Source organism: Tamandua tetradactyla, chromosome 8, assembly GCF_023851605.1.
Source record: "Tamandua tetradactyla isolate mTamTet1 chromosome 8, mTamTet1.pri, whole genome shotgun sequence".
In the NCBI taxonomy this organism is placed as follows: Eukaryota; Metazoa; Chordata; class Mammalia; order Pilosa; family Myrmecophagidae; genus Tamandua; species Tamandua tetradactyla.
This window is the reverse complement of record NC_135334.1, coordinates 92,184,513-92,209,270: the sequence shown is the minus strand read 5'-3', so window position 1 is coordinate 92,209,270 and position 24,758 is coordinate 92,184,513. Positions and strand designations below refer to the sequence as shown.

Genomic DNA, 24,758 nt, shown 5'->3' with positions numbered 1-24,758 from the left:
AAGGGAGTTGAGGTCAGGCGATAGAGAGCTACTTGTGCCAGATTAACAAGGTTAGATTTTATTGTATAAGCAGCGGGAGCCATTGAAGTTTATGGAACAAAGGACTGATTGGATCAGAGCAGTTGACCCAGTTCAGGTGGAAACTGGTCTTGCAGTTGGAAGTGGTGGGAGGGGTAATTAATCAGTGTCTGGACTAGTGTAGTAGAAAAAGAAGAGAACTAATGCCATTCATCCCTTTAAGAACCTCCAGAACTTGCTGCTTAGGCTACCAGCTGCGGAAAAATCTTGGTAGCCTGAAGAATTGTGAGGCATTCCCAGAAATACACACATCCATTGGAGGAGTGGATGAATGGCAAGAGGGAGAGAAGAAGAAGGCGGGTTTAATCACTTTGCACTTGAAGTAATGGGATAGAGAGCAGCTAAGTCAACGTGGTAGGGTGGTTGGTATGCCCAAGTTGGCAGAAGAAAATGGTTTTGAAGTCATCTATAAAGACAGAAGTGAATGAAGTCCAGGAGATCTGCTTTAATTATTCTTTTGGGGTTCTTCCAGGACTTTCTCATATGCCCGGCTTTGTTCTGCAAAGCCTGGCAGAGCAGTTGCTTATCATCTTACCTGTCCTTCCCCTTTCTCCTCAGCCTTCCCTTGGACCAGACACTTCCTCGCCAGGGTCCTAGCCAGTCCCTGTCCTTCCCAGAAAACTACCAGACTCTCCCCAAGAACACCCGACATCCCTCAGGAGGCTCGTCTCCCCCACCCCGCGTCCTACCAAGTGACTACAAGTATGCACAGGACCGAGCCAGCCATCTGAAGATGTCGAGTGAGGAGCGCCGGGCACACCGGGATGGCACCGTGTGGCAACTCTACGAGTGGCAGCAGCGCCAGCAGTTCCGGCACGGGAGCCCCACAGCGCCCATTTGCTCCGGCTCCCCTGAGTTCACTGACCAGGGCCGGAGCAGGAGCATGCTAGAGGTGCCCCGCTCCATCTCTGTGCCTCCATCTCCCTCGGATATCCCTCCCCAGGGACCCCAAAGGGTCTTCCCACCCCGACGGCCACACACTCCAGCAGAGAGGGTCACTGTGAAGCCACCGGACCAGAGGAGGAGCGTGGACATCTCGCTGGGGGGTTCACCCAAGAAGACAGGGGCCCATGCTGTCAAGGTGAGGCCTGGGAAGCTCTGCCAGGCTGTTGGGGTCCAGCATTAGGGTGAACATAGTTTGAGCAATTTGGAGTAAGAATGAGAGCCAACCCCTATGCAGACCTTTTTTGTGTCAGACATAGTTCTAAAGGCTTTGCTTAAGTTTAGTTCTTACAACTCTGTGAGGTAGGTGCTATTATCATGCCCATTTTGTAGATGAGGACCCTTTGAGGCCTTGAGTCCTACAAGAAAGCAGATGTCTGTGCAAGAAGAAAAGTCTGTGCTGGAACAGTTCGATCATTAGTAATAACCTCTAACTTAAATTTTAACTCTACAAAGTGGTTTCACAGTTTAGCATCGTTGTAACCCAGTGGGAGATATGCATCAAGGTCTGAGGCTCAGAGAAGGCTGCCCTCAAGGTGACTAACACAGTCCTGGCCCAGCCCCAGCCTCCTTGCTGGCCCTCAGTGTGGCTTCTTGTCTCCCCACCTGCAGAGCTCCTCTCACGTGGACCGGCGCTCCATGCCCTCCATGGGTTACATGACCCACACCGTCAGTGCTCCCAGTTTACATGGGAAATCGGTAAGCAGCTCCTCACCGCCCTCTCTAAGCACGTGATGGGATACAATCTACAAGGCTCTGTCTTATTGGGCTTCCCCCTCAGCCCCACCCCCAGACCAGTGAAATGCTGTCTGTAGAGCAGCTTGCTATCCACCCCATTTTAGAGATGAGGAAACTGGGACTCAGAGATGTTAAGTGACTTACTCAGAGTCATCCAGCTGGCAGTGGGTCCCTTCCAGATTAGGCTTCGAGCTGGTGGGGGATGTGGAAGAGAATACTGGGTTTGTCTTCTCATTGAGGTAGATTTTTGCCTGAAGTGTGTTCTAGCTACCTGCCTTTCTCCCATTAGCTCCTTTCCTTTCTCCCCTGATCCTAACTTTGATTAGTTAACTCTGACTTCCAGGTTGAGTCTGAGGGCGGTTACACTGTTGGATGCTGCTCTCCTCAAAAAATGACTCCCTATAGCCCCTTTTCTGCCAGTGCTTTTATTTGTCCTAATGACAGAATTAATGCAGTAATTACTTAGCGATATCATATCCGTGCTGACCCAGCCCGGGGTGAAGAGTATAATTATAGCATCATGCTCCTGCGGTGGCTAATTTCCTCGTGGTATGTCTACACACCTGCAGCTGGAGGAGCTCTCACTGCTTCTCACCCGGTTACGGCGGCACCAGGCCAAGTTGGCCAGTGTGCGAAATTTCGCTGTCGGCCAGTTACTGCAGCACCAGCTGACCTTTCCCACCTCCCAGGTCAGCACTGGTGGGCTCTCTCAATAACAGGGCCACCTCGGAGGCAAGGGAGTGACGTGCTGGCCTGTGCTTCCTTGTGCCCATGTTCTAGCCTGTACATGCTGTTTGGCTCTCTCCCTCATTCCTTGTCTGTTGCTTCTGGATGCTACTGCCAGATGCCAGGGTGATGGTGGACCACCACTACACTGGGGAGGGGGTGCATGTGGTGTGAGGGGTCTGAACTGTGGCTTCTCTGGCTGTAAGTAGTGACTGCCAGGCTGGCATGTGGTCACACCCAAAGGGCCATGCTGGCTGTTGTCTTTGTTGCCACCTTGGGTACTTATTGTTAGTGTAAGGTGTGTAAAGTGAAAGGCGTAAATCAGACTGGATGGAGAGTACATAGCCTCTCTTATCTGGAACTTGCCCTGCTGATTACAAAACATTTTCACATTTCTTATCTTGTTGAACCTCACAATATCCTGGGAGAAGTTAGGCAGGGCAGGGGTTATAACCACACTCAAAGATGATGGATCTGAGAGGGAAAATGACTAGCCCAGGGACCCCCAGCTAGTTGTGCATACTGAAGCCAAAATCCTGGTCCTATCTGGCACAGTGTTCTATACTGTTTCCAGGATGCCTGGAGCTTGGCAAGCAAGCTCCTTGAGGAGTGGCCTGGGAATTATTCTGGGCATCTCCAGCAGCTTAAAGAAGCTGACTGCTTTCTGGTGCTGTCCTCAGACAGGAAAGGATTCAGCCACTTTACGCTGGTCCCTTGAGGCAGGAAACAGCTAAAGAGGGTGAGGGGATCATTATCTTCTTTACCTGTCCTGTTTTAGTGACATCTAAAGGAATTGCATTTAGAAAACTGCATGTAAGGGAACACATGCAAAAGCCATGAGTTATGAATTTGGGCAATTTTTAATATCATTTCTCTGCTCTGTCCTTCTAACTCCTGTGGAAAGTGTCCGATAGGTACTGAGCTGATGGAGCAGTAGAGATGCGTAAAGGGGGACAGTTTAGGGGTAGAGATAGGATCTAACAAGCCACCAGTGCCCTTGATAATCAGGGACAGTCCTTCATTCCTTCATGTGACTAAAAGTACTACCTGAACTTTTCCTGTTATTCAACAGTGTGATTGTTTTATATCAGAGGTGTAAAACAAGGATCACTTTCTCCAGCCCTGGCTTGCTTTGTCTTGCTGGAAAAGCTCTAAGTCTCCTGATAAAGTGCCCCTTCCAGACTATTTTTCTTAAGCTTTCAAAGTCCCTCCACCTCAGACTTAGTTTCTGTGATCTGCTACACAGATGAGCCTGAGTTTTAAGAAAACAGAGTCTTTTCCTTATTCTTACTGTTCCCCTAATTACACTGAAGAACTTGAGAGGCCATCAGAGATGCCACAAGCAGTTAGGGCTGACATTGGAACTTCCTCAACTAGTTTCTGACATGGCCATGTTGGTCCCATGCTGAGCTCTTTTTAGAGCCAAAACTCACAGGAAAACGTCCAGCAGCTGCTGGGGCTTGTCATTCTGGAACCAGAGTTTATTTTAGGACCCTCCTGGGTCACCCAGGTTGTCTCCCTGCCTCTTCAAAGCATCCACATACACCAGTCAGGGGATCTTTTTATTTCATGCATGTGAAATGGCTCCGTCCAGAGGTTCGATGATAAGAATAGAAACATTGGTGCTTGGTGGGACTCTCGCCCACCAAGGTGTAAGTATGTCCTCTTCTAGGTAACTCTCTAGTAGTCTCAGGACTACCCATCCTAGCCCTCTATTGAGATATGTGCTCTCCCTCCTCCCCATTAAGCTCTTGCCTCCAGTCCATGGGGGGGGGGGGGGGGACAAGCTGGCCCTCCCTGCAGTGACCCAAGGATCTGCCATGCTAATAGAGGGTTTTGAGCTGCAGTGAGACATTTGCGCTTTCTCTGTGACCCTGGATGTGCTGGTCTGCTGTGGCCCCCTGTCCTCAAAGCTGTACAGTATAAATGATTCACACATGAAGCCCTGAATTATAGAAACCCTTGGTGCTCATAACTTTTTTTCTCCCTCTGCTTCACTTGAAGGCTGATGATACCTATCTCCAGCTGAAGAAAGACCTGGAATACCTAGACCTAAAGGTGAGTGACCCCTGGGGTCTTGTCCCCCCTGGACACTGTCCTTTCTGAGAGTCTCAGCCTCATTGGATCCGAGCCCAAAGCCAGAGGCTGTGCAGATCTCACCAAATCCAGCTCTCAAATGACAATGTCTCCAGTTTAAATCAGAAGAGTTTTATTTCTTATAGTCTTAAACTCTGGGCTCTTTTCATTTTCATGTGAGCTCTGCTGTAAGGCCGCTGGCTAAGGAATGGGGGCACAAAATCTTAAATTCTTCCTTCTCCTTCTTCAGAATCAAAAGGTGCCTCCACATTTTAATCAGTCACTTCTTCAGAGTCTCCAATGGGGGTTTGGCTTATACGGGGCCACTGATTTGTTTTCAGTCACAAGTGGTTTGGTGGATTGTTTGCTTTTGTTTGCTGATGGAGCAGTTTCCTCATGGAATTGGTGGCTTTGTGGCTCATGGGTGATCTCTGTTTAGGAGATGAACTGTTAGGCCCTTGGTAGGTGATAACGCTTCAGGCTCTCAATTAGCCTTCACAGCACAGAGAGCTGGAGAAAGCATCTGTGGGAACCAGAGGAATTCTGCTTGAAAATGCTGCTATTGTTCCATTCCTGCAGCTCTCTGAAAACTCCCACTGTGAAAAGCACTTCTTATGCCTGAGCCATGAAATAGACTCAAGGAATGTGACTTTTAATTAACCATGGGTGTGAGAATGTGGGTGAGGGGCCCGTGGGACACCCAGGTGACTGCCACAGGGGATGCCTCCTCGAGTGTACCTGTTTGAGATATATATGTATATATATATATTTTTTATTAATGGAAAGAAAAAAAAATTAACACAACATTTAGAAATCATACCGTTCTACATATGCACTCAGTAATTCTTATCATCACATAGATGCAGATCATCGTTTCTTAGTACATTTGCATCGGTTTAGAGGAACTTTAACAGGCGTAATTTCATCCAGCCTCGTAGAAGTAGGGGCCACAAACACCCAGTCCAAAGGCAGCAGATGGGGCTCACTGTGCTGGGGCAAGAGCAGAGCCTCTGATTAGGAATCAGTTAACTTATGTATCTGTTGCACTCTTGCTGTGTCCCTAGCTCTGAAGAAACCTAGGGGAGATGCAAGAGAAAAATTGAGGCTCTCTGGCTCTGAGAAACTTTTATACAATGTGGTTGGGGAGAGAAAGCGCCCAAAGCAGGATAGACTCATGCACAATGAACGCACAAAGATCTCTTTGGCCCCATTCTCAGAGCTGAGGTAGTGAGGATTGCTGTGGGCTGGAAAGATTTCTGGGAGGAGATGACCTGTGTGTGGAGCCTGGAATCGCCAGAAGAATGGCAGTGACTGAGATAACAGGGGAGGAACTGTGAGCGCCAAGGAGTACCAGGCTGGCAGAGGAATGATGGCGGGGGCTGTGGCCCAGGGTCCGAATTCTGTCCTAGGCTGGAAGGAAGGTAAAAAACATCAGAGGTAAGCAAAACATCAGACCTCTCTTTAGAACCTGAGGAAAACAGTGAGTGTGCTCTCACAGCCAGGATGTTTTCTAGCTTACTGGAAGTCAGAGTTTGAGAGCCTAAGTGAGTACTTTAAGTATGGCAGTAATACCTCAGTATTCAAACTGCTCAGACAACATAGCTGGGTAGTTTAAATGTATCGTAACTCAGCCCATCCTCTTACATCCTGATGGGACAGGGCGGGGTCCACTACACCCACATGACATGGAGAGAGGCCCGCCAGCCCCCGGCCTGCTCCGTGCACACACCAGGACCCTGTTCCTTGGCCTCCCTGATAGCCAGGAACCAGGCTGACTGGTCTGTTCTCTCCCCTGTCCTGAGACCAGGCAGGCGGCCCAGAAGTATCTGTAGAGCATCCACGATGTATCTAGGAGCTATTGGAGAGGCTTGGCTCACCAGCAGCAGATGTACATCAAGAAAACATCTTGAGAGTGCTTGGTGCAAAGTGCAAGTGAGAACTTAATGAAGTGCCTGAGCATGAGTGGCAGAAAACATCTGAATGCTGATTCCTGTTTGTATCTGATAGTTTGGAGTAAAGATCTGCCTCAGGTTTGTTTTATTTTGAGGTCACAGAATTTGAGCTAAAAGGGGATTTAGAGAGGGAGAAACTGAGGCACAGATTCCAAAGCAGAGCCAGGATTCCCTGTTTACTGACTCCAGCAGAAACTTAATGACCACAGACGGTGTAATGTGTGCCTGCCAGTGTGTTTTAGTCGTATTGACATAACCCGTAATGGAGGTGGTATTACCCTCTTTTTACTGATTGAGGCTCAGAAAGAGAAATAATGCTCCTGACACCCCACAAGTAGTTATTGATAGAGTCGGTATTAGGGTGAAGCATTGACTATGAAGCCTGTTCTCTTTGCCTTGTCAAATGACCTCTCAAAAAAATGCTGTTTCTACTAAGGCATTCTGTTTTTTATGGAGCCGAGTTTGGGTCATTAGTTGTCAAAAATGTGTTTGATGTGATAGAGAGAGGAAAGTTGGATCCTAGGGTTGTTTTTCTAGCTAAGAGCCATGTGTGATCAGGATATTAAGTATTGATTGGACTTCCTGAAAGTTGTCACTATTTGCCATGAGAAATACCTGTATCAATACCAAATTTCCCTGGTTTCATAACTGTAACTCCAGTTGCTAAGTTCCTCTCTGGGTATTAGTTCCCCGAGTGAACTGCACCAGCAGGATTGGAGAGGCTTGGCTGACTCCAGTGGAAAAAGATGTTGGGGTTGGCACTGTGTGTGAGTCATTGTGAAGGCTGGCACCACCCCAGCATCCCTCGGAGGGGCAGGGTGCCCAGATCCAGGGAGGCAGTGGGCCTGCTTTGCCCAGCCCTGTCCAGGCCCAGCTGGGGTGGAGGCTCCAAGATGGGCGCTCCTCTTCAGGGAGCAAGGCGAGGGAAGAGCTGGCATCAGAGGACAGGTGTTAGGGGACTGCAGAACCATGGCCAGAGAATGTTTGAGGTGAGATACTTTTGTTTGCAAGTGATTGAAACCCAAATAAACCTGCCAAGCCGAAAAGGAAATGTACTGGTTCACATAGCCGGGATGCTCCAGAGCCCAGACTGTGTCTCTGTGCTCCACTTGCCCTGGTGTGCCAACCTCATTTCCTGCCAAACAGGGGCTCACTCCCCATGGCCCAAGAAGGTGGCCACTAGGAAGCTTCACTTCCCAGTGCAACAACCCTGTGGAGTGAGTATGGGTTTCACTGATTGGAGGTCATGCTGGGCAGAAGAAAAGAAACAAAACAACATAGTGCAGCTGAAGTGCAGAATGGTGGAAGGAGTTAGGGCTGTTTAGTTTAGGGAAGAGGTGATTCAGGACATACATACAGACAGTGTATTAAGCTCTGAAATGTTACCCTGTGTTTCCTGTGGCCCTAAGGGGGCATGAAGACAGATGGAAGCTACGAGTAGACAGATTTCAGTTTAATAGAAAAAAGACTTTTCTCAAAGGGCTACCTCAGGTGGTGGTAAACTCCCCTGGAGGTTCTACTGACTAATGGGCATTTTAGAAGGATGAGTGGATGGATTACAAAAACCTTTTGGCCCTCTGGTCCTTGAGAGTCGATGATGTGCTGGACAAAAGGAGCTGTTGCTAAGCTCAGCTGTGGTCTCTCAGACAAGGCCCCTGTGGGCCTGATTGAATGGGCCCTGTGGACCACGCTGGGAAAGGAAATAGAGCCTACTCTGTGACCAGCTTCATGTGAGGCCTCCCACTGAGAGGTCCCTCCTGGGTCCTGGCCAGGAGACGTAAGGAGGTGAGCCTTTCTGGAGAAGGAGAGTCTCCCTGCTGGCCTCCAATCACCTTACTTGCCTCCCCCGACCCCTCACCAGGTCGACCAAACATTCCCAGGTCGCTGCCCCAAAGGCCAAATTCTTAAGTTGTTCCACCCAGCAGCAGAGCTAATCATCTGGTGCTTGGCTTCCAGAATCAGCTGGTGGTGTTTGCTTCCCTGCACATGGAGTTTTTTCCTGAAATGAGCATTCCTGTTGTGGTGCCAAGCACACCAAAGGCATACTCCACTCTCTTAGAAGATACAGAGATACTTTATATTAATATTCTCTTTGGAATTCTTTACTTCTCTGGCATTTTACTTGGTGGAGCCAGGGTAAAAAAGAACTGATTATGCATCTCTTCCTGCCTGACAGTGTTTTTGACACTTTATCTCCTTTAATCTTTTCAGTAGCATTGACAAATAGGGATTCTTAGCCCCTTTTTACTAACCAGGTACCCAAGTCTCTGAGAATTTAATTAATTTCCGCAATGACTGGGGTTTGAATCCAGTGAATGATTTCACAGCTGTCTTCTTTCTTCCATGCCATGTTCTTTGCCATCCCTTAAGTTGTATTTGGTGAATCATATGCTGGTGTTGGTTTTAATCTCTTAGTTGTGGAATGGGGTGTGGGGATGTGCTATTGTTGAATTGTTTTATACACCTGGAAAGGTGAGGTGGAGCATGGCATCCTTTTGGGTAGAGACGGTTGCTGTCAACCCCAAGGAGTCCCTTGTCCTTGGTGAGGGATGTGGCATCAGGTGGCTGGCCTCGGGACTCTTCCTGACTGTTGGAGCCTGAGACCAGGGCTTATCTGTTCAGAGTCTATTTTTCCAAAGCCAGCCTCTAGAAGAGAGTTTCTTAAGTTGTAGTCGGGGAGGCCTATTTCAGGATCACTTGGGAATTTGATTTTATTATTAAATCACTTAGGGACCCACTAACGCTATTGGATTAGAATCTATGAAGATGGTGCCCAGAAATCTGCAACATCTCCATAGGTTTTTTTTTTTTTTTAAATTAAGCTCTAGGGTGATTCTTTTGCACGCTAAAGTTTGTGATCTATTGTTTTAAAGAGTACTACGTGAGGATTACCAATTAAACCTCTAAGGGATAGGACCCAAGCATCAGTATTCATTTATCAGGAGAGCTTTTAAAATGAATATCGATGCTTGGGTCCTACCCTTTAGAGGTTTAATTGGTAATCCTCACGTAGTACTCTTTAAAACAATAGATCACAAACTTTAGCGTGCAAAAGAATCACCCCAGAGCTTAATTTAATCTCTTAGTTGTGGAATGGATAGGACCCAAGCATCAGTATTCATTTATCAGGAGAGCTTTTAAAATGAATATCGATGCTTGGGTCCTACCCTTTAGAGGTTTAATTGGTAATTATTCAGGTAGTACTCTTAAAAAAAAAAAAAAAAAAACTTCCTAGGTCATTCTAATGTGCAGCCACGATTGAGAAATAGTTTCATTGTGTTGATTGTCAAAGTATGGTCCCGAGGCCAGTAGCCTCAGCAATGCCTGGGAATTTATTAGAAATGAAAATCCTGGGTTCCACTCCAGGCCTGCTCAGTGAGAACTGCTGAGGTGGGCCTGGCGGACCTATAGATTAACAAGCCGTCCAGGTGGTTCTGATGCTTGCTAAAGTTTGAGGCCCACTGTTATAGATCTCTTAGAGTGGGACTCAAGAAGCAATGTTTTTAAAAATTCTCCCAGCGATTCCAGTGTTCAGTGAGAGTGAGATCCACTGTCCTAGACGGTGGTAACTGTGTCCCCTAAAAGGACTGTAAGCGTTGGGAGTAATTGGTAAGACATACTATTTAGAAGCAACACAGTTGTGGAGGCGAGGGTGAGGGACTGACGGTGAAAGTGTTGGGAGGGGCATGAGACTAATGAGGGGTGTGATGAGGGAAGACAAAGAAGCAAAATTCACTTCTGTGATGTGTCCTTTGGTCTTCTGCAGCAGAACCGGGAAGGAATTCAGTGCTGAAATCTGCACTGAATCCAGCCCTTTTGCATAAACTATCCTACACAAAGACCCTTTAGGCAGAGCTTATTATCCCCGGTTTTGTAGATGAGGAAAGTGAAGTTTATAAAAGTCACAGTGATGGCACATGGTATAACCAAGATTCAGACCAGATTATTTTAATTGCACAGCACACATCCTCCTTAAGTTTTGTCCTTTGCCAGTTCTCCAAATTCTGACTTCTTCAAGTGTCATTTGATGTCTCACTGTTGCGTTTTGTTTGTATTTGCCTTTTTGTTTGGAACAGATAAAAAATAATGAACCTTTGATCAACGTGCTTTACAAAGTGCTGAAGAAGTCAGCACGGGGCTGTCGGCCCAGGAGAAGCGTAAGATGACCTGATCTGTGTCTCCAAGCGTGGCCATTCCATTGCTTCTGGCTCAGTGCCGGCTCCATCACTTGCTTAACCAGGGGCTTTCCTGACCACCTGCAGGCTTCCTGCAAGTCATTTTGGTTTATTTTCTTTATATTTAAGCTCTTGTCAGCCTTCTGGCTGGTGCACCAGGCTGAGCTTCTCATCTGTGGTGTTCTGTGACTCCATCTTTTGTGCTGCAGAGGGGTGGGGGAGCTTGCCTGGCTTGCCACCAGCTTGTTTCGTGTTTCCATTCTTGCTTGTCTGCCTCCATGGTGAGGTTTGAACCAGACAGAGACCAGGGTGGTCTGTGGAGTTGCGCATGAGTATTTTGGGAGGGAACAGCAGTCACTGGTCACTTTGGAGGAGCCGGATTCCACAGTGGCCCTGGGAATTTAGGTAGGGGTCTACCTAAATTGGGTAGGTAGCTCTGCTCTGGATTGGGGTGTTGATGTTTGAATAACAGGGTCTGGAGCTGGACTAGAACAAAACTGCTCCTTGCACACACACACACACACACACACACACACACACACGCCCCCTAATCCCCTTTGATTATCTCAGAAGTATAAACTGAAACCTGGCCGGCTCTCATAGCATCCAAGGGAGGCTGAAGATTGGGAAGCAGGTGTCACCCTAAGCCCCAAGAAGGTGCCTTGGGATGTGGTAGAGGGGGAAGTAAGATGCCTGGGTAAACTCCAATTCCTTTCTGATACACAGACTCTTTCAATTGGATGAGTGCCTACTGACTTTCATTGCTTTTGTAACAGAGATGATCTCAACCCATAGTTGGTGTTTTAAATGGATTTAAACATTGCTATCCCAAAGCTCAATTTTAAAGGGAAAATTAGATATAAAACACTACTCTCGGATATAATATTTCTTAATAGCCTAGACTCTGGAGAACAGAGCTAAATTGAGACACCTAAAGGGCCTCTGAGCTGCATAAATAAGCTTTTAGAGCTTGTGCTCTAAGGCCTATGACCTGTGCTCCATAGGAAGAGATCCCAGGCCCTTGGCACAGCCCGATCATATTTTGAGCACATTCACCGGCTCACTAGGCAGCCATTTCCCGAATATCCTCAATACTGATAGGCCTTGGGCTGGGCTTTGAGGCTACAGGGAAAATATGGCACAGTTCCCACAGCCACTCTCATTAGGTTACTGCCTAGTGAGAGGGGACAATGAGCAAGCCAAACCTTATAATCCCGTCAACTAAGTATCAGAGTAGAGGTGAGCACATACTCGAATGGCCCCAAACCTGTCAGAGGGAGACCAGATAAGAAAAAGCTGCAAGTACGTCTCCTCTGTTGAGTTTTTTATTTTAACACACTTAATTATTTGCATTCCTAACTCACAACAGCCTAAAAGCCACATATTAGAAAGGGCAAGAGAAACTTACTTTTTAGAAAAGAGGGACAAGTAATATCCTGAGAGAGGAAGGGAACTCTATATGTCAACCCAAAACTAAAATGAGAACACAGAAATGTGGGACCAATTTAATAAAGAAGCAAATAGTCCTAAAGGATAACTTCTCAGTGGTGCTATAGTATTGATTTTTATAATAACTCTGATTCATTTAAAAAAATTGAATTTATATTTAGCACTTTATAATGCAGGGAAGGACATAATTACAGAAAGTTTTCCTTTGAAAAGTTTAATTTTAAAGATAGAGCGTTCTTAAAATTCCCTTTTTGTGTAGAATACCTCATTCCTTTCCCAGTGGTGCTGGATAAATGAGGCATTGCTCAATTAGATTCTCTGCCTTGCTATTTAAGTATGAAAAAGATATCTATAAAAAGCTTCAGTGATTAAAAAAAAGCTTCAGTGAAATAAGGGTAAGAGTTTATCTGGGGGGAAAATCCTCAAAGTATACCTCAATTAGAAAATGATTTCTACCTAGGGAAAAACTAAGAGTTAGTCCTTCTGGAGAATAGACAAGCTCATTGTCCTTGGCTTTGCTGACAAAAGCACAGAGTGAGGACGTCTCTGCCCTTACTGCCCTCTCACCCTGCCCCCACCCCCAGTTCCCCCTGACTTTAAATGTTCAAGTCCTGCCTGGGAAGCTCAGCTGTTTGCTGATCACTAGATTAATTCCATGCCCTCTCCTTCCCTCCCCTCTGTCCCTCTTCTCATGAGACAGCACAGTCTGTGGGTTGTTGCAACCATCTATGTGTTCTGTGACTATGCATATACATGTATGTACACATAGCCTCCCAGTTTGAAGAGCAGAATTTGGCTGGAGTTCTACTTTTCCTTTTTTCACTATAGCACTGACCTATATGTATTTCCCTTTGAAATACACAACAATTCAATAAGAATTTGCTGAGTGCCTTCCTATGTGCCATATGTTTGGGGCTGTCTTTACCAAGAAAAATAAGGCATTGGTCCCTGCCCTCTACTGTGTGTCCAAAGGGAGCACGGGAATGAATGGGGTGGGTCTGCAGCCCTGAGTCAGTCCTCAGCCTGAGATATGATGAGGTCATTCTCCTTGACCTTGACCTCAACCTTTGGATTTCCTGATGATGATTCTCAGGGAAAGGAAAATAGGATCATTGGGCACATGGTAGCATAAGCTCTGAGGGGTGTGTTTGCCAATATATATCTGCTCCTGCTTCACACTCACGAACTTATTACACCTCCCCTGTTGGGTGGGGACAAAGTGAAGGTCATCTCTCCAGCAGCTGCCTGTCTGCACTGGGACCTCAGCATAGTACCTATTTCTGCTATGGTTTAGCTCCACCCTGCATTTCCTAGTCAGATCTGTAAAATGCAGTTCTGCGCGTTAGTTCCCACTACATGGAACAAGTTAGACCTGCCTATCCCTGACCTTGTTTTGGCCGTGGAGGTGACTCTGAAAAAAAAATGCTTCTCTCCCTCCACTTTTGGGAAGAAGGAAATTTGAGAGAAACTGAAACATGGTATAAATAGTTGGATTTAGCTTTTTAGGGGTCAGTGAAAGATGGGATGGGAGATGTGGAATTCCACTGGCCCATACGTTTGGGTGATTTTTGTCTATTGCTTAGTGGTTTCCTTCCTTGACAGGACAGAGTAACTTGTACCTTATATAAATATGGCATAGCCTCAGTTATTAAGGGATCAATTAAAAACCACAGGCAGAAATTATCCAAGTTCCTTCTTCCCTTGACTATATCCTTTTCACAAATAGCACAGGGTGAAGAGAGCCCCCCAGTCAGCTGGACTTACTCATTGGGAAGTGGGCTGCCCAGGGACTTCCTTTAACTAGGAATTTACAGTGTTTAGGGGATTTGCTCGTTTCTCCCAGCTCACCCACCCCCGTATCCTGGGCAGGGAGTGATGGAGTTTTGAAACTGTGTTTATGCCCAGGTTCGGTAGCAAATCTATCTTATAAGTGGCAAATCTTCCAAGATTCCTAAACTGGTTTATTGCACAGATTTTGGGCAAATATAAGACTCTACAACTGATAATTCAGTAACTTGGAAGTATGTATCTTCTTTAATTTGAGAAATGTACAGGTACAACTAGGATCACAAAAAGATTTTGATTTTTCCCTAACATGAAATAGGCATAACAAACAAACAGATATTGCCCAAATGTTTGCCCCGTCCATACCATGATCCTACTTGTCACTGTTGAGACTTCACATCCATCCATTGTGGGACTCTTCCCTTCCTGAGTTTTTATCCCGAACATGGCTATTAAATCTCCTTTTAATTGTTCACCTCAGATGACAAGCCGGGACCTTCTCAATCGAAGTCTGAAGCCCGTGAAGATCGCAGAGAGTGACATTGACGTGAGTGAGCAGAGCCACAAGCTGGCCCTCAGCTGCCTCCTGTCCCAAACCCAGGGTGGGGCACTTCGGGCAGAGGTCAGATGGCTCTGTAACCCGAGCTTTCCGATCCCATACCCAAGGCTGTGCCCTTTTCTCATCATTCCAGGCCCTCTGCAACCGGTTTTTGTTTATAGGTCAAACTAAGTGTCTTCTGTGAACAAGACAGGATCCTCCAGGATGTGGAAGACAAGATACGGGCCCTCAAGGAGAGCAAAGTATACTTCAGTTTTGTATAATCTTGTGCTGGGTAGAGGGAAGTTTTGCCTTCTGCCTCTTCTTAGGCATAGAACAGATTCTTGTGTTAACATGCAAGTGTTAACTTATCCGCGGCATTGTCTTTAGATTTAAAGGAAGCTTCTTCTTGGCAGGGGGGTGGGAGGGTGGGAGAGTGTTCTGTCTGACTGGGGAGAAGCTTTATAGAAGATCTCAGCCCACTTGTTCAAAGTATCACCACATCTCCCTCCCCTTCTGTTCTGGCCCACCTCTTCCTGAAGTTTCCATAAGTTGAGCCTCGGAGAGGGGGGATCCACTGGTTTGTATGTAATATCGAAAGGCCCCCAAACCTCAGGGTAGGAGTCTGCCTTGGAAAAAGTATCCCTAATCAAGGCAGGGAAGAGGTCCTTAGCTTCATAATGCTTTTCTCCTAGTATCTGTTCTGTGGGAGGGAGCAAGTGTGCATGGGAGGGCAGGAATAGGCTGGGACCGCCACTGTCTGTCCTCTTGGGGGATAGGATTCTCAAGGTAGTTTTGTTTTGTTTTCAATTTAAAACGGCAATATATTTGTGATGCTTAAGGTTTATATGTTTTCTCCCAAGAGCTTAGAGAGTTTTCCCATCTACTCTATTATTTATCCTCATAATTTAGCTCATAAGGAATTAGACGTCTTTATGCCCATTTTATAGATGAGAAAATTGAGGCACAGAACTGTTAGGTGACTTACCCCAGACTACCCAAGGGCTAGAGTCAGAGCTGGCATCAGAGGCCCTGGCTCTCAGTTCCTATCTCAGCTCTGGTCCCTTCTGCCTCTGTTAGAATCAACAGGTTTGTTTGGTTCCTGGCATGGCATGGGGATGCCTCCAGGAACTGTCCTCTCCTGTTTGTTGATTGGCCCTTGTTGTGCAGGACCAGCTAGAGTCTGTGCTGGAGGTCTTGCACAGGCAGATGGAGCAGTACAGAGACCAGCCCCAGCACTTGGAGAAGATTGCCTACCAGCAAAGATTGCTGCAGGAGGACCTTGTCCACATCCGGGCAGAGCTCTCCAGAGAGTCCACTGTGCGTAGGGCATGTGGAGGGCCCTCAGGATGGAATGGGCACAGTACTGCTTTCCTCATCTCCCAAGCTGTAGTTGAGTTTGTGGCCAGGGAGAAAAATCTTAGAGTAGCAGAACTTCTCTAGGCCACCTCCTGACATATTTACCTCTACCTGTGCCTTAGCCTGCTTTCTATTAGTGACTCCTAGATGGCTATCGTGACCCCCAGTGGACTAGATTTCTCAGAGCAACCTGCATGGCTGTTCCTCTCATTTGTGTGTAGTTAAAATTCTGAGACATCAGAATTTCCACTTTTTCATCAGTTCTTCTGATGTGGTGGAGGCTTATTCTGCTAGACTGCTAGGTTTAGGAATCAAAGCATCCCCAAGGGTGGAAGGGGGCCAGTGCAGGTGGCCCTGTTCAGAGCACAGAAAAGAAGATACCACACTCCCCCAACTCTGCCTGACCAGGTCTACCCTAGGCCCACTGGGTTCCCCTTCCCTTTTCCATTGGCTGGGTCAGCAGTGTTCAGGAGCTCAGGTGCCCATGACCCTACTGAGGAGCAGGGGATAACTAAGAACCAGAAGTATTTCCTTGGCTGGCAGGAGATGGAAAATGCCTGGAATGAATACCTGAAGTTGGAGAGTGATGTGGAGCAATTGAAGCAGACCCTCCAGGAGCAGCACAGGAGAGCATTTTTTTTCCAGGTAACCAAAGGGCTATCCTTCCCTTCTGTGTACTGATTTCTTCTGAGATCCTTCACCTGGAGTGAACTGTGAGCACTCCCAAGGGCCTTCTCTCCCTTGGCTGGAACTCAACCTGTTCTCTCCCACTGTAAAGGGGCCACCCTAGAATCTCTGCAGGGCATCCCTGTGAGACTGTGATGAAAAGAACTCACTCCAGCTCCCCTTACCTCTCTGCTCTCAAAGACAAGCCCTTGAGCAATTTTTGGTAAGGATTTTGCTTATTAATTGTTTAAGGAAACGGACCAGAGACCAGAGAGGAGTCAAATAGCAACCTTGAAAGCCTCACAGAGACTTGAGAGTGATCTGTTCCCCCCTGGTTCTTGGTCCCATCTTGATTTCTAGCTCCTCACTTAGACAGCTACAGGAAGTCTTCACCCTCTTCCCTCCTCTGATTCCTGGAGATAGATGTTATCAAGCTTCTCTGCCTGGTAGTGTGAATTCAGGTCCATAGAGGTGCTTCTGGCCTCAAGGCAGTCATTTGCATTTCTGGAGACCAGACTGGGTGATACCCATCTGTTGCCTCTACTCCATTCAGGAAAGGCATCCTTAGATCTCTGCCTCCTCATAAATCTTTCCTCTACCCTTAAAACCAGGCCACCCTATTGACAGCTCTCTCTGTCCTCCAAAGGTGAGAGAATGAAAGGCCCTTTTTTATTTCTCTTCTTCTGTGTTGGCTTCCTCCAGTTGCCCTGGGTCCACCTACCTTGATGCCAGCCACCCCACCCTCGAAATTTTACATGTGAAAAATAACCTGCTTTCCAACCTGACTTCACCTCTGTGTTGCCTTTCAGGGCCTGAAATTTATTTATTTGAATTCAGCAAGAATTAATTGAGGCTTCTTCCTTATCAGGACAGTGCTAGGCCAGTTTTGGTGCTGGGCTTGCTAATAGATGAACTAGTTCTAGCCAAGGCTCTTTCTTCATGTGACTTAATGAATATGGTGACTCTCGACATTAGCTTCATCCCAGAAAAGTAGAGGAAATTCTGGAGAAGGTTTAGGTTTGTGGACCCGGGGCCTTTTCCTGGGACCCTGTTTTATCCCTCCACTCTGCTTTGGGCAGAATGATTCCCAGGCAGCCCAGTCAAAGTCAAAGGCCTTCCACAGAGGAGGCCTTCCCTATGGCCCAGGATTGGCCTGTGAGGCTCCTTGGATCTGGTTGCCTCTTTTGCTGTGTGTTTTCATATTTCCTTTCATCTGAACTGATAAACACTTTCCTATTCTTCTTTTTGCATCCCTAGCACCTAACACAGTGGCTTGAAAATAGTAGGTGAAAATTGTTGACAAAATCTTCAAATGATTGGACGGGCCATGGTGGCTCAGCAGGCCGAGTTCTCTCCTGCCGTGCCAGAGACCTGGATTTGATTCCGGGTGCCTGCCTATGTTAAAAAAAAAAAGAAAGAAAGAAAAAAATCTTCGAGTGATTATTTCTAGGTCGAAGTTCCTTAAACTGTTGTACTTATTATCTTCTGGAACTTAAGTGATCCACATTAATTTTTACAGTAATTATTTTTAACTTTTCATTCCTTATATTTCTGTGATTACTTAAGTGACGTGTGGATGCATCTCTCTCAAAAGGCCAAACAATGAAAAGCAAAGACAAAACCTAAGACACCAAAGCTTCTCTTCCTCCCTTCCTGCCCCAATCCCATCACCTTCTTTATATGTAATGAATGTTATCAGTTCACAGTGTAGCCTTCCAGACCTTATTCTATGCATTTACTAACATAAGCACATGCATAGGTCAAGGTACTTTATTGTGGAAGAGGGGTAAAGATTTACTTAAAGAGAATCATAGTTACACGTTCTTCGACAACTCGCTTTTTGCCCTAACTTTATGTAATAGAAATCTTTCCAGGAAGGTGCATATAATCCCCTATCCCCATCCCCACCAAGTTTATGCTGTCCAGTATGGTAGCTATTTACATTTAAATTAATCAACATTAAATAAAATAGAAAACTTATCCCTCAGTCACACTGGACACATTTCAGATGCTCAGCAATCACATGTGGCTGGCGGCTACCATATTGAATAGCACAGATGGTAGATGATTTCCACTGTCACAGAAAGTTCCGTTGGACAGCACTGGTCTAAGTGGTTCTTTTTTTAATTGAGAAATCGTCACACACATACAGTCTATACAATCAGTGGTTCACAGTATCATCAGTAGCTTTGTATGCGTCACCATGATCACTCCTAGAACATTTATATCATTACAGAAAAAAAGAAACAAAAAGAAAAAACGTATACATCCCGTAGTCCCCACCATTCCCTCTCAGTAGTATTCCAATCTACCCAATTTTCTACTCCTTATCCCCACCCCCTCCCATTGTTCATCTACTTTTTATCCTTATTTTTCTACTCATCTGTTCTTACCCTGGATAAAAGGAGCATGAGACACAGGGTTTTCATAATCACATGGCCACATTTAAAAGTTGTTTAATTATACAGTCATCTTCGAGAACAAAGGCTACTGGAACACAGTTCAACAGTTTCAGATATTTTCCTAACCACTCCAATACACCATAAACTAAAAAGGCCTAAGTAGCTCTTAACTGCTCATAGTAGTTCATAGCCTGGATATTCCATACTTTATTTAGGCACCTCTCTTTATAGCTTTTAAGTTATTTCCAGTGTGTTTTGCTTTTATAAACAGAGCCACAGTGAGCATCCATTTTTCTGCTTATTTATAAGCATTTATCTAAGACAAGCTCCTAAAAGTAGAATTGCTGGGGTGAAATGTCAGCATCCTAAATGTTGACAGATACTGTCAAATTGCCCTCTAAAAGTTTGCATCAACTTACCCTCCCACCAAGAGTGAATGAAAGTACTGAACCTGTTTGCCTACAAGGATGTTACCAATCTTTTTAGTTTAGAAAGATGACATCTTGTTTTCATTTACATTTATTCAATTACCACTAAAGTTAAATATCTTTTCATGTGATTATTGGTCATTTGAATTTCTTCCATTCCTTGTTTCACAGTAATTGAACTTATAGCAAGCCTTGACTCCTTTTTCCTCCTTTCAGTACAATGTAACAAGTCTTGTTATAGGATTCCTGGAGAACGTAACCCTCTAAGTTACCAGCAGATAGACAAATTTGGAGCCTGGTTTCCTGGCTTGATCTCTACCTAGCCCTGTGGCATCACTCATGTTTCTTTGAGTGCCATGATAACCTGGGAAACTCACAAAACCTTGCTTCAGGCATGCTCTGTCCTAGCATTTCTGGTGTAAACTTAGACTGGACAAGCTGTTAGAACCCTAGATAAGTTGTGAACCCTGGAGATGTGCGTTCAGCCCCACATACAGTCTCAGTAATGGGACTTGGAAATTTGCCTCCCTTTAGCAAGGTTTGAATGTGAGAAGATTTATAGCCTTTTCAGTAAAACAGCATGGCTTTATTTATGAAGACCCTCAGAGCCACCTGGGCAGGAGAGCCAGGGTAGCAAACATCCAGGAAACCGTGTGAGAGACAAGGATTGGTTAGGCTACCTGTAGGCATTCAGTCCCTCCTTCCAGACGAGTTCAAGCCTTTGCTGAAGGCAGTACATGGCAGCCTTCCTATCCTGGTAAAATGATTGAGGAATGAAATCTCTCACCCCTGCTCCCTAAAATCTCCCCTCACCTTCTCGTTAAGGTCTGAAATTCTATCACCCCTGGGGAGGCCTTTTCTCTACTCCCTTCATCTCTTAACTTGTGGGGATTTTGAAAGGCAAAATGGGGACAGGAACTTAGACTGGCAGGAGGTAGAGGGTTGGCTTTAATTCCATACTTCACCTGCTCATACTCCTCAGTTTAGGGACCTCAGATCTAGAGATAATTTCCCATTAACTTACACATTCTGGATTCTTAACACATCCTACTGCCTTAAGTTACTCATACTTAAGTGTGAAACTGAACATCAAGCCCCTTACTAGCTTGTCACCTCTGTGGTTGTGCTTTGGTGTTAGAAGGGTGGAGGGAGTATGACGTTGTGAACCTCTTGGGATGGGAGGCTTCTGAGCACAGTATGCTACATAGTTGGTCCTTTATTCATTCAACAAACTTGTACTGAGAATCTGCCTAGTACAAGACTCTGTGGAGGATATATCAGGAGCACATTTAGCTGCAGAATACAAGAAGTATGTGAGAACTCTTCCAGTAGAGGGAGGGATAGCCAGTGCCTTCAGAAGGAAAGGCAAGAGTATGAAGCCTCCCTTTCTTTTAGTCCATGGGGTGAGACCAATACTATTTTCCCCCCATTATGATTAAAAAATGAAAGGCATACTGCATTTGATGTTTAAACAACCCCATTAAAGATGCCCACAATTACTGACCATAGCAGACCCCTCCTCACCTTTTTTTTTTTTTTTTTTAAAGGAAAGACAGAGAGAAGGAAGGAAGGATAGAAGAAAGGGAAACATTTTCTTGTATTCTGTTTCTCCGTTTTTGTTACATGGGCTGGGGCCGGGAATCGAACCGAGGTCCTCCGGCATAGCAGGCAAGCACTTTGCCCGCTGAGCCACCGCGGCCCGCCCCCTCCTCACCTTTTTCAAAGGCCTCATCTGATCTTGGTAGCAAATTGTCAAAGTATACATGTCATTATGTGGTCTAGCTCTTTCCCCATGGCACTTATTTTTAAAAATAGCAGATTTATTGAGATCTAATTCATATGCTAAAACAGCCTTTTAAAGAATGCAATTCAGTGGTTTTTAGTATATTCGCAAGGTTGTACAACCATTACCACAATCAAATTCTAGAACATTTTTATCATCCTAAAAGGAAACCCTGTATCCATTTGCAGTCACTCCCCATTTTCACCCTGCAGTCCTTGGCAACCACTAACTTATTTTCTGTCTCCATGGATTCACCTATTTTGGACTTCTCATATTAGTGGATGGCCTTTTGTGACTGCTTCTTTCACTTAAGCATCAAGTGTTTTTTCAAAGTTCATCCATATTGTACCATATATCAGTAATTCATTCCTTTTCATTGCCAGATAATATTCCATTGTCCCATGTGCTTTTAACCAAACCTCAAATCCAAAGATTCATCCCTGTCTTTTTTTTAGAAGAAGAAAATACCTGATTTATTAAATCAGCATAGGGAAACAGTTTTTAGACATACCACAAGGATGACAACCTATGAAGGAGAAGATAAATATGTTTAGCTATTAAAATAAAAACATTTTTTAAAATGCTCTTTATATTCTGGGGACGGCCAAGCTTCTAGTGCTTACTCTCCTTCCCTTTGTCTTAGTTGTATAAGACAGTCAAGTTTTAAATTAGATGGAAACAGACAGACTGGACTGTGAAAGCTACTCTGAAATTTTTTTCCCCAGACCTTAGGCTGTTTCATATCTAAACTTCCCCCAGGAAGCTGTGAGTCAGGTTTGATGTGAGCTTGGAGGGGTTTCCAAAGGGAATGCTGCCTCCTGGGGTGAGGAGCTCTGCTGAAATGATGGGGTAAGGCCTGAGAAATTTCTGGTAAATAGCTAAGAAGGAATGAACCACCACCTTGTTCTCCTCAGGAGAAATCACAGATACAGAAGGATCTGTGGAGAATTGAAGATGTCATTGCAGGCCTGAGTGCAAATAAAGAGAACTTCAGAATCCTGGTGGAATCGGTCAAAAATCCAGGTAAACAGGCCATTTTCCTGGGTGTGGCTGCTCTGCTTTGGCTTCCTTTGCTGGAATGGAGATGGGGACTTGGGTGCTGCAGCCAGGACTCAGATGGGGAGGGCGATAATTGGGAAGGCAGGTTGTCATGATGCTAAGTCTACCTGCCCTCTATAGAAGAAGGTCTTTGTTCCATCTCATGCTAACCCCCGGCCTCACTTCATGTCCTTTAGAGAGAAAAACAGTGCCTTTGTTTCCTCACCCACCTGTGCCTTCACTCTCGACTTCTGAGAGCAAGCCACCCCTGAAACCCAGCCCTCCAACCAGCCCTGTGCGGACTCCCCTGGAGGTTCGACTTTTCCCCCAGCTACAAACCTATGTGCCGTACCGACCTCACCCACCCCAGCTGAGGAAAGTGACATCCCCCCTTCACTCACCAACCAAGATGAAGCCCAAAGTTGTAAGTATCGTTGACCCAGAGCACAGTGGCATTGTTTCATCTGTGGCTCAGATCAAGTTCTCCTGGAAGAGAAGCTTTTGGGAAAACTTGGAGAAATAAAACCATTCAGAGTTCTCAGAGAGCCTGAATAGTCAACAAGCAGGATTTACCCTGCTGCTGGGTCTCAGACTCTCAGAGGTCCTTGGAGATGATCTAGTCCAACCCCCTCCCATCTTGGAGTTGGGAAAACAGGCCCTACAGGGGGAGGTGGCTGTGCTGAGTCAAAAGTGGGGGTTTTGAGCTGCACTGTGCAAAGAGGTGTGGGGCTGTGGATGGGGCTGTGTCCATGCAGGCCTCTGTGCAAACCTGCAGAGAGCTTTCCTGCAGTTACACAGCCTCTTGGTGATGAGCTCATCCCAACAGAAGAGCAATGCACTGGATATAAAAATGCATATGGTCTTCACAATAACTGCATGAAGTGTCAATAGGGAGAGCAGTGTCCCCATTCCACCGACTAGAAAACTAAGGCCCGCAGGTGTTAAAATTGGCTTGGTTGGTAGATCCAACCCACATCTCCTGACCTTTCTATTTTACTCTTTGCCATCTGCATCTAACTGGACATTTAGGTTAGGTCCTCAGGTCAGGTCTGTGGTACATGTGGTTGACTGAGCCAGCACCTTGACTGGTCTGGCATAGAAGGGACCAAGCCTCAGGCAGAGTCTGGAAATACAGGAGACATAAAGAATATAGAAAATATGGTCAAAGTGATAGCTTGTACCTGTAGGACCAGTCCATCCCTGGATGAAGAGTACAGGTCTGGTCCAAATGATAGGCAAGTCATAGAAGTGGGGACCTTGGACTAGAGCCTCCAGGTTTTTACCAACAAACCTTGCCTGGGGAACCCAGACTGTGTGTGCCTAGGACCTCTGAGAAGGCCAGGACGCAGTGCTGGGGGAAGCATATGAACTCCTGCACTTCACCATCCTCCTTCTTCTACCACAGGCTCAGAGCTGGGAGACAGGGGCCAGGGCCCGGGGTGTGACCTGTTACCCAGCAGAGAATCACGGTGAATTTCTTCAACTTGAGAGCTCTTTCTCAACTCCAGATCTAAGAGACAGACCGAAGCACCAGCCATAAAACAGGAGGCAGAAAATAACAAAACAACCAGCAGAAATGTCAGGATCAGATGGCTGATGACATAAGATAGGATGCCATTTGGCCGGGGTGAAGAGCAAAGAGAAAAGTGTTAGCCTGGGAGGTGGAATGCCTGGTTTTCAGTCCTGTTCCCTCGCTGTCCTCAGGCGAGTCCCCGCCCCTCTGAGCCCCCTCATTTTCCCCTGTGCAGAACTAGCAACTTGGAATAGTTGATGGCAAAGGTTCCTCCTTACAGCTTGGTCCTCTATAGTGCCAGGGCAGGGCTTTTTCTCTCCCCTTCCTTCAGTAATGTATTGAGTGTTTATCCGTTTTACCAGCTTTTGTTGTTATTTGCTTATTGTCAACATTTGTATGTGTGGAACAATATCCATCCTGAAAATGACATAAAATGTGAATATGTAATTTAACGTAATAATAAAGGGACCATCCATGTCATACCACCCCAGCCAAGAACTAGAACTTTGCCAGCACCCAAAAGCCCTTGGGCTTGTTGGTTCCTTCTCAGCCCAGGCTGCTCCTTTTCCACCAGAGATAATCATTCTCTTGACTTTTGGGGTAATAATTCCCTTGCTGTACACACACACACACACACACACACACACACACACACACACACACACCATTATATATATATGTGTGTGTGTGTTTTTATCCCTAAACACTTTGATTGAATTTTGCCTATGTATAATTCCATTCTTATTGTTTTGTATCTTACGTCTTTTCTTCAACATTATGTTTGTGAGATTCATCTACCTTATTGTATGTAGCTCTAGGGCTTTCGCGGTTATTTGGCTTGTTTTCCTGAATCGAATGCCATTTTTAAAAAATGGGTAATCCTCTCAAAAAGTACAATAACAAAAGGCAAAAGAAAAAGTATATAATAAATTGTCTCCCTCCCACCCTCACTCTCCAGATACACTGTTCTCCAGTCAAAGATGATCGATGTTTTTTGTTTTTACCCCTGGGGAGCTTTTTAGAAATCAGTGATTCTGAGGTCTTGCCAAGGTTGGAAACCACTGATCCTGTTAGGCCAGTGGCTGTCTTGGGCAGGCTTAACTTACACAC

General features: G+C 45.7%; 1 protein-coding gene across 6 annotated transcripts in view; it reads left to right on the top strand.

Annotated features, from left to right (window-relative positions):
- The window catches only part of PLEKHA7 (pleckstrin homology domain containing A7), a 226,942-nt gene that overhangs the window by 186,609 nt on the left and 15,575 nt on the right, over positions 1 to 24,758 (top strand). For all 6 annotated transcript variants that reach the window (XM_077114128.1, XM_077114124.1, XM_077114126.1 and 3 more), the window contains 9 exons: positions 637 to 1,159; positions 1,633 to 1,719; positions 4,489 to 4,542; positions 14,403 to 14,468; positions 14,642 to 14,722; positions 15,630 to 15,779; positions 16,362 to 16,463; positions 22,012 to 22,120; positions 22,333 to 22,559. In XM_077114128.1, coding sequence (XP_076970243.1) covers positions 637 to 1,159; positions 1,633 to 1,719; positions 4,489 to 4,542; positions 14,403 to 14,468; positions 14,642 to 14,722; positions 15,630 to 15,779; positions 16,362 to 16,463; positions 22,012 to 22,120; positions 22,333 to 22,559 — 1,399 coding nt within the window. The remainder of the gene's footprint in view (positions 1 to 636; positions 1,160 to 1,632; positions 1,720 to 4,488; positions 4,543 to 14,402; positions 14,469 to 14,641; positions 14,723 to 15,629; positions 15,780 to 16,361; positions 16,464 to 22,011; positions 22,121 to 22,332; positions 22,560 to 24,758) is intronic.